This window comes from Homarus americanus, unplaced genomic scaffold (genome assembly GCF_018991925.1).
Source record: "Homarus americanus isolate GMGI-L3 unplaced genomic scaffold, GMGI_Hamer_2.0 scaffold30108, whole genome shotgun sequence".
In the NCBI taxonomy this organism is placed as follows: domain Eukaryota; kingdom Metazoa; phylum Arthropoda; class Malacostraca; order Decapoda; family Nephropidae; genus Homarus; species Homarus americanus.
This window is the reverse complement of record NW_024748109.1, coordinates 13394772-13404118: the sequence shown is the minus strand read 5'-3', so window position 1 is coordinate 13404118 and position 9347 is coordinate 13394772. Positions and strand designations below refer to the sequence as shown.

General features: G+C 48.1%; 1 protein-coding gene across 1 annotated transcript; it reads left to right on the top strand.

Moving 5' to 3' along the window:
• The first annotated feature begins 3073 nt into the window (after window positions 1-3073).
• LOC121880182 (protein FAM200A-like) lies at window positions 3074-5210 on the top strand. The gene is made up of 3 exons (XM_042387310.1): window positions 3074-3209; window positions 4162-4367; window positions 4620-5210. The coding sequence occupies exons 1-3, from the start codon at window positions 3074-3076 to the stop codon at window positions 5208-5210; spliced, it is 933 nt and encodes a 310-aa protein (XP_042243244.1).
• The last annotated feature ends 4137 nt before the right edge of the window (window positions 5211-9347 follow it).

Below are 9347 nucleotides of genomic sequence, written 5' to 3'. Positions count from 1 at the left end.
ACCCCACCACAACACCCCACCACAACACCCCACCACAACACCCCACCACAAACCCCACCACAACACCCCACCACAACACCCCTACCACAACACCCCACCACAACCCCCACCACAACACCCCACGACAACCCCCCTACGACAACCCCCTACGACAACAACACCACCACCACAACACCCCACCACAACCCACCACAACACTTACCACAACACCCACCACAACACCCCCCACAACACCCCCACCACACCCCACCACGATACCTCCATCACAACCCCACGACAACCCCCCCACGACAACCCCCCACGACAACCCCCCTCAACACAACCCCCCCACGACAACACCCCACCCACAACACACTACGACAACCCCCCACGACAACCCCCCACGACAACCTCCCCCACGACAATCCCCACGACAACACCCCCACCGACACCCACCACGACACCCCACCACGACACCTCACCACGACACCTCACCACGACACTCACCCGATGCCCCACCACACAACACCCCACCCACGACACACACCCACCACGATGCCTCCACCTACAACACCTCACCACAACACCCCACCACACACCTTCCTACAACACCCCACCACAACACCCCACCACAACACCCCACCACAACACCCCACCATAACACCCCACCGCAACACCCCACCGCAACACCCACCCACAACCCCCACCACAACGCCCTACTACAACCCCCACCACAACCCACCACCACAACCCCCACCACAACCCACCACCTCAACGCCTTGGCCACAACCCCCCACCACAACACCCCACCACAACACCCCACCACACACCCCACCACAACACCACCACAACACCTTCACCACACCACAACACCCCACCACAACACCCCACCACAACACCCCACCACACACCCCACCACAACACCCCACCACAACCCCACCACAACCCCCACCACAACACCCCACCCCACCACAACCCCCACCACAACACCCTCACCACAACACACCACGACAACCCCCACGACAACCCCCCCTGCCGACAACCCCCCACGACAACCCCACCACAACACCCCACCACACCACAACCCCCACCACAACACCCCACCACAACACCCCACCCCACCACAACCTGCACCTCAACACCCTAACACCCCACACCACCACAGCACCTCCTACAACCGCCACCACAACACCCCACCACAACACCCACACCACAAACACCACCACAGCACCCCACCACAGCACCCCACCACAGCACCCCACACAACACCTCCCACCACCACATACCCCACCACAACACCCCCCCACCACAACACCACCACAACACCCCACCACACACCCCACCACAACACCCCACCACAACCCCCACCACAACACCCCACCACAACACTCCCCACCACAACCCCCACCACAGCACCCTCACCATCCCCCACCACAACACTCCCACCACAACACCCCACCACAACACTCCCACCACAACACTAATGAAGGGTGTGACCGTTGCCCTCCAAAAATAAAAACAATGGTCCTACAATGCTGTTCAAAGTATTAGTGTTATGTATTTGTCTAGGAAACACCCCTGTAAATTTTCTTGGAGATCGGTGCATGTTTAAGCTAGCACCGTCGGCTTTACAAAATAACAAGGAATATTATTATCTAATGAACAAATTTAGTGGAGTTTCTTTTATTAGACTTATAAGATATACTAACACCAAGCAAATGATCGATCATATCAGTCTTAATACCCCTAAAAAAATATTATATATTAGGACGAAATACAATAATCCCAATAATTGCATTTCTAGGTTCAAGACCCATTTCTCTCAACTGGAGTGTTTGAGGAGCGCCAGCAGGAGATGGCTGACTTCTTCCGTGAATCTCTAGCCCAACCATTTACACGTGGCGACTACAAGGATCTGGTAGAGCTTTGTCTGCTGCTTGTAACTAAAGGATCCGAGCCAGTGAACTTCACGATGGTCTACCCCGGCGCACTTCACAAAGCAAGGTGGATGGCTAAACTGCTCTATACCCTCAAGATTGTTCTTTTGTCAGGCCAGATCAAAGAGCAGTTTCCCAAAGCCGAGGTTGTGATTAAAAGTCAAATCAGCAAGTTAGAACGGTTTGCTGTGTTCACAGTCGCTGTTTATGTCCCATGGTGGATTGTTTGCCCCGTTCCAGCAAGTGCGCCACTGAATGACTTGAATTTGGTCGAAACCTTGGCTGAATTTGCCCCAATAGTTGACAAAGCACATGTGACACTCGGTAGACACACTTGGTACCTAACTGAGGAGTTGGCCCCACTGGCTTTGTTCTCGTCCCAAGTACAAGAAAGGACAAAAGAGGAGATGAGGAAGGCCCTTCTTTGCCATGACGGCACTGAAGTTACTAAGGGAGTGGGGCTCAATCATGGGGGCTATGGAAAGCCATATCTTCCCCCTGTCCCAGAAAGTAGCACTGCCCTGGTGGACCTCATTGGGCCTGACTCAAGCCGGTTCTTCACCATTTTAGGCATGCCCTATCAGTTTCTCCACAGTCCAGCCAGTGAATCGGCGGATCATGACGACTACCTGAAAAATGAAACGCCAAGCTTCAAGTAGTCAATGAGGCTGCAGAGCGTGGTGTAAAACTTTGCCATGACTTTCTTAATGTTGCCAAGGATGAGGAGCACTTTCAAGAAGTCCTTCAAGTAGTTGAAAATGACAGACTCCGCGTTCCTAAACAGCGCAAACTATCATCTGTTTCCGAACAGAAATCATGGTTTCTTGCTCTAGAGCGGGAGTTCCCAAACCTGGGGTCGCGACCCCAAATGGGGTCGGAAGGCTCATTAGGTAGGGTCGCAAAGAGGTCATGGGGTCGGTGGGACCACTGGGGTCCTTTGGGTCTGCCAGCTCAAGTCACATGGGGAGAGGATGGGTGGAGTAACTGACCAGTCCCTCCCACTCTCCCACCACTAACCTAGAACGGTTGAGCTGTGCAGTACCCCGCCCACCTCCACCCCCAGTAAAGGGTGGGGCCGGTCGGTGACTGTCAGCCCAGGTGACAGGTCGGAACATATGATGATTTGATCTTGCCGACACTTGCCAAGCATCGGCAAGATGCCGCAAGATCAAAGGTTGCGACCTATAGGTACCTGGCCTGATACGGTCACCGATCCAGGCCAGGAAACAGGTCGCAACCTTTGCTCTTGCCGACGCTTGTGGATTATATTCAGCCTCACCAGTTTAATCCTTAGTAAGGACAATCCTTACTATCAGTAGGTTAGTGCTATGCCAGTGGACCTGCACTGAGTCTGACAAACTGACCGGCCACGGCCTGCGTTGTGACACTAAAATTCATTTGCAATATCAGATGAAGGCCAACTCAGCGCTACTTGATTTATTAAGCAAATTTAATTGTGTCATGGTATTTTGTATTGTTACGAACCACGCCACCAATTGTCCTGATCTACCAACCCAGCACTACGAACCACGCCATCTATTGTCCTGATCTACCTACCTAGCACCACGAGCAACGCCATCTAGGGACGAAACCCGAGTATGACTACTCATAGTTACCAGTCCGGGGTTTCCCTTCTCCATATCCTGGTTGTTGCGTCACCTCCTCCAAGTCTTCTTCATAAGCTCCTGTTCGATGAGAGTTCAGTTCACTCTGGGAAGTGACCACAGGATCATCTATCCTCTAAACCTACGGCACAGTGACTACCTACCGTCTTCTACAATACTCAGCCTTACTCGTCAGCCATCTCAGCTCCTCACTTAAGTATTTGTAATCTTGTATTGCCTCTCCCACCTCCACCTTGCTTCACGATTGTTTTATGTTGTATTAATATGTATATACTGTTAATGTTTAGGTTAAGTATGGTTAAGGGTAATTTATAGGAAACTGAATATTTTGTTAAGGAATTTATGGTACTTTATTATACACAACAAAAACTCGCATCCTTTATCTACCCTTTTATAGTCCGATTGTCTTTGTTTTTTTATTGTTGTTGCATGTTGGGATCTGGGTAGACTTTTAACTATATTCTAAATCCCCAACTCGTAACACTATGCATTCACTTTGTCGTGTGTTTTAATTTGTATGCGTATTACCAATTTTTTGCCTGTTATAAGCACACTGTATTTTATCTTAAGTGTCTGTAAAATTGAAATATTTTTAGTACTATATGGAATCTATTTTCCAGGCATTATGGATAGGTTTTTGAAGACATCATCGGAGTCAGCCACCAAGAAACGGAAACGCTCTATCAATCCATCATTCCTCGACAAGTATGGTGTAGCTGACGTCAGTGGTAAAGGGATTTGTGTTATGTGTTCTAAAGAACTTGCTGAGGAATCTTTGAAGCCGAACAAACTACAGAGACACATGGAAACTCACACAAATGTTGCTGTACTTTCAGAAGAGGCTCGCAAAAGAATTTTTCATCATCGTCATAAAAATCTAATCAAGTCTCAGTCAATTTTAAGCAGAGCACTATCGCACAAGGAAAGGATGGAAATGTTCTCATATAAGACAGCTTTTCTCATTGCTCAGCAAAAACGTCCTTTCACGGAGGGTGAGGCTATCATAAAGGAAGTTTTGCGAAGTATTTGAGGGTGAACCATTTGCAAAAAAGATAACTGAAGCTGTTGACGCCTCCAGTGTCTTGCAGCAGACCTGAAAGAGCAAATTTTGGAAGACTTCAAAAATTCCCCATGGATAGCCCTGGCAGTGGACGAGTCAACTGATATTACATCACAGCCGCAGCTTTTGATCTTCGGAAGATTTCTTAAGGAATCCTCAGTAGCTGAGGAGCTGCTTGCTTGTATTTCACTTGAAACTACAACACGAGGCGAGGATATTTTCAGTGCTATAGATAAGTTCTTCACTGAAAACAACTTGGAATGCAGCATGGAGGGTGCCCCATCAATGATGGGCAAGAACATTGGATTGCGTGGAATTTTATCAAGAAAACATCCTCACATTAAAACAAACCACTGCATCATCCATCGCCAGAGTCTGGCATCAAAAGACATGTCTCAGAGCTTCTCTGATGTGATGCAGGTAGGCATTGCAACTGTCAATTACGTGAAGGCTAAGGACCTGAATTCCCGCATGTTCAAACAGTTGTGCATTGCTGAAAATTGTAATCACCACACACCGCTGATGCATACTGCTGTCAGGTGGCTGTCAAGGGGAAAAACCTTGGAAAGGGTTTTCCTCCTTCGCAGTGAACTGGCATCCCTCCTGTAAGATCGGGGTCATAAGAATACTTCAGTGAAATGATTTGGGGTCGCACTGGATAGTTGACAACACTGGATGGGGTCGTGCTAGAAAAAGCTTGGGAACCCCTGCTCTAGAGAAATAATACCTTGTGAATATATGATAAAACCCCTTAATGTACCATGAGAGAATAAGAATAATTAACTTTTTTGTGTTAGTGATAACAGCTTTTAATTAAGAGAGGCAAATGATTTGTGTTAATATCCCTTATGATGGTTGTGTAATCTCATATATAGGCGCGTAAGCCGTATAAGCAAAATCGCTATTTTTCAAATTGCTGGTGCTCACTCAAATATGCATGAATCTTCAAAAAATTGCACGTGGGTATTTTTTATGTCAATATGCAACACCAAAATTTTGAACAGCATTGTAGGACAAAGTTGGGGCAACTGTCACACCCTACCCACCACAACACCCCACCATAACACTCCACCACAACACCCCACCACAACACCCCACCACAATACCCCACCACAATACCCCACCACAACACCTTACCACAACGTCCTATTGCAACACCCCACCACAACCCCCACCGCAACACCCCACCACAACATCCTACTACAACACCCCACCACGACACCCCACCACGACACCTCAACACAACACCCCACCACAACACTCTACCACAACCGCCAGGGAAGCATCTTACTTGGCCACACTAGAACCAGTTTGCCAGCCAATCATCTGAGAGCAGCAGTGTTACAATCATTATAAATCACACACACTCACCTGATGTAATATCTGCCAGGAGGTACCCGCAAGACATCATTAATGGGGTTATGTATGATACAGGTAATTAAAGTTATTACGGGGCAGGTGATTATCCTTCACACTGAACAAACAAAGTGGGAATTATTACATCGGTTTAGCTATGTTATCAAGACTGAATTTTTAAGGTATTTCCTTTATTATCTTCGTTTAATTAAAAATTTTAAGGTGATTTGCTTCATCATCATCTAACTATAATTTCAAGGCGATTTTCCACCATTACCTTTAACTAACTATAATTTTATGGTAATTTCATTATTTTCTTCTAACCATAATTTTAAGGTAATAATCTTCATTATCTTCGTCTAACTATAATTTTTAAGTGATTTTATTCTTTAACTTTAACTAACTATAATTTTAAGGTGATTTTGTTTATTTTTTTCACCCAGTACTAAACTTTAACACCTATGCTTTGTTTTCCTCGTCTGACACATTACTTTTCTTCATCGAAATCTATAACATAATCAAACAAATTTATTACTTTCAACGTAAAATTAAAATCTCAAACATTATTTATCTTTTTACGTCAAACTTATATATTTCATCTTAACAGCGTAAGTATGTAAGTATGTAAGTATGTATGTATGTATGCATGTATGTATGTATGTATGTATGTATGTATGTATGTATGTATGTTCAACTATTTTGGCCTTAGTCATGTTATGGGGCTGCGTCAGTGAGCTCAATGTGCAGTACGTGCCCCTGTACCTAGGAATGGAAGGGTAGGATGGGTGGGTGAGGGTAGGATGGAAGGGTAGGATAGGATGGTAGGATGGGTGGGGGAGGGTAGGATGGTTGGGTAGGATGGAAGGGTAGGATGGGTGGGTATGATGAAAGGGTGGGGATGGGATGGGTGGGGAGGTAGGATGGGGTGGTGGGATGGGAGGGGTGGGATGGAGTGGGTAGGATGGGAGGGTAGGGATGGTTGGGTAGGGATGGAAGGGTGGGATGGTGGTGGGATGGGGGAGGTGGGAAGGGGGGATGGGTGGGATGGGTGGGTATGATGGGATGGGATGGGTGGGGAGATGGGAGGGGATGGGTGGGATGGGTGGGTGGGATGGGGGGTGGGATGGAAGGGGTGGGATGGGTGGGATGGGATGGGATGGGTGGGGGAGGGTGGGATGGGGAGGGGATGGAAGGGTGGGATGGGTGGGTATGATGATGGGATGGGATGGGTGGGGGAGGTGGGATGGTTGGGTGGGATGGAAGGGGTGGGATGGAAGGGTAGGATGGGTGGGTGGGATGAAAGGGTAGGATGGGATGAGGGTGGGATGGGTGGGTAGGATGGGTAGGATGGGGGAGGGTGGGATGGGTGGGATGATGGGGTGGGATGGGATGGAGGGATGGGTGGGAGGAGGTGGGATGGTGGGTGGGATGGGTGGGTGGGATGGAGGGTGGATAGGATGAGGTGGGATGGGTGGGTAGGATGAAAGGGTGGGATGGGATGGGTGGGGGAGGTAGGATGGGTGGGTGGGATGGGTGGGTGGGATGGGAGGGTAGGGATGGAAGGGTGGGATGGGTGGGTATGATGAGAAAGGGATGGAGGAGGGATGGGTGGGTGGATGAAAGGGTGGGATAGGATGGGTAGGGGAGGGTAGGATGGGTGGGTGGGATGGGAGGGTAGGATGGAAGGGTAGGATGGGTGGGTATGATGAAGGATGGGATGGGATGGGATGGGTGGGTGGGATGGAGGGTGGGATGGAAGGGTGGGATGGGTGGGTGGGATGAAAGGGTGGGATGGGATGGGTGGGGGGTGGGATGGTGGGTAGGATGGGAGGTGGGATGGAAGGGTGGGATGGGTGGGTGGGATGGATTATGATGAGGGGTAGGATGGGATGGTAGGATGGGTGGGGGAGGGAATGGGTGGGTGAGGGTAGGATGGGTAGGGTGGGATGGGTGGGTGGGATGGGAGGGTGGATGGGTGGGGAGGATGGGATGGGAGAGTAGGATGAAAGGGTAGGATGGGAGGGCAGGGTAGGATGGAAGGGTGGGGTGGGATGGAAGGGTGGGGTGGGATGGGAGGGTAGGGGTGGGATGGGAGGGGTGGGATGGGTGGGGTAGGATGGGTGGGGGGAGGATAGGATGGAAGGGTAGGATGGAAGGGTAGGATGGGAGGGCAGGGTAGGATGGAAGGGTAGGGTAGGATGGAAGGGTAGGGTAGGATGGGAGGGCAGGATGGAAGGGCAGGATCGAAGGGTAGGATGGGAGGGTTTGATAGAAGAGTAGGATGGGAGGGCAGGGTAGGATGGAAGGGTAGAATGAAAGGATAGGAAGGGAGTGCAGGATGGGAGGGCGTTGGGCTCCTCCAGTTTTTGAAAATCTGGGAAAAGTCATGGAAATAAAAGTGATGGAAAGTTATGGAAAAGTATTAAAAAAAAAGTGAACGTCAACAGTACTCATGACTTAATATTGTTCGTAATATATAATCAGTTGCGTTGTGTATACTTAGTGTTACATGTTTTCCTTCAGTGTTATGTGTGAGTGAGGGAATTTGGTAACAGTAATCCTGGTGCCTCAGTATCATGTGTTACAGCTCCCTCAGTATATACTGTAACCATAATACATAATGTAGTACTGTACCTTCAACAATATTTACTGTAGGAGGTTACACTGTATTGATGCTACACAGTTATAATCATATTAAGGGAATTTCTGTAGATTTTAAAGTATTATGCTTCTTGCTGTCATACGCCCACACAGTGAGCTGGAGCAGTTCACACATACACCGCCCTACATTATCCCCATTAGCCCTAGGGCTTGGTCTCATAATGATAAAATCGTCAGTTATTAGCGAGAGATGTTGCTAAGTGTCGATTATGGGAGAGAAAACTAAAGTGTATTACCGTTACTGTAGAAGTTCAATTAGACAAGAGATTTTTGTCTGCACCAGCAAGCGACATAGAAGCCTTTAAATGATCTGGTCATGGAAAATAACATTCAGTGAAGGGAACCATGGTAACCTCTTTTTCATTTTCTGAAGTCAGGAGTAGTTAACACATTTAACAGGAAAATCATAATCATTACATTGTATTGATCGATTCCAAATAGTATAGTGGATAGTCTTATTTTATATTGCTATATCACGCCGCCTTATATTAACAGAGGTACTACTACTCCTACTATTTTTTCTTTTTTTTTAATTTGGCCTCCAGCCTCCCCCAATAGCCACACCTTCGCCGCCATTTTATTACCTTAATATTAAATATCCTAATACATATGTTGCTATCCTATGTGTTGAATTAGTTGAGCCGCAGATCTATGCGGCATTCAGTGACTGTAGCCTCATAGTCAATATCTGCAGCTGTTGTTGGCTTTGGGGCCGATGATTTCGTTCCC

Bases quoted from the DNA above. Each gene is read 5' to 3' on its own strand.
- LOC121880182 (XM_042387310.1), top strand. From the start codon at position 3,074: ATGCCGCAAGATCAAAGGTTGCGACCTATAGGTACCTGGCCTGATACG. The intron at 3,210-4,161 runs GTAAGGACAATC...TCTATTTTCCAG, and splicing joins CCTCACCAGTTTAATCCTTA to GCATTATGGATAGGTTTTTG. The intron at 4,368-4,619 runs GTACTTTCAGAA...TGACGCCTCCAG, and splicing joins AAACTCACACAAATGTTGCT to TGTCTTGCAGCAGACCTGAA.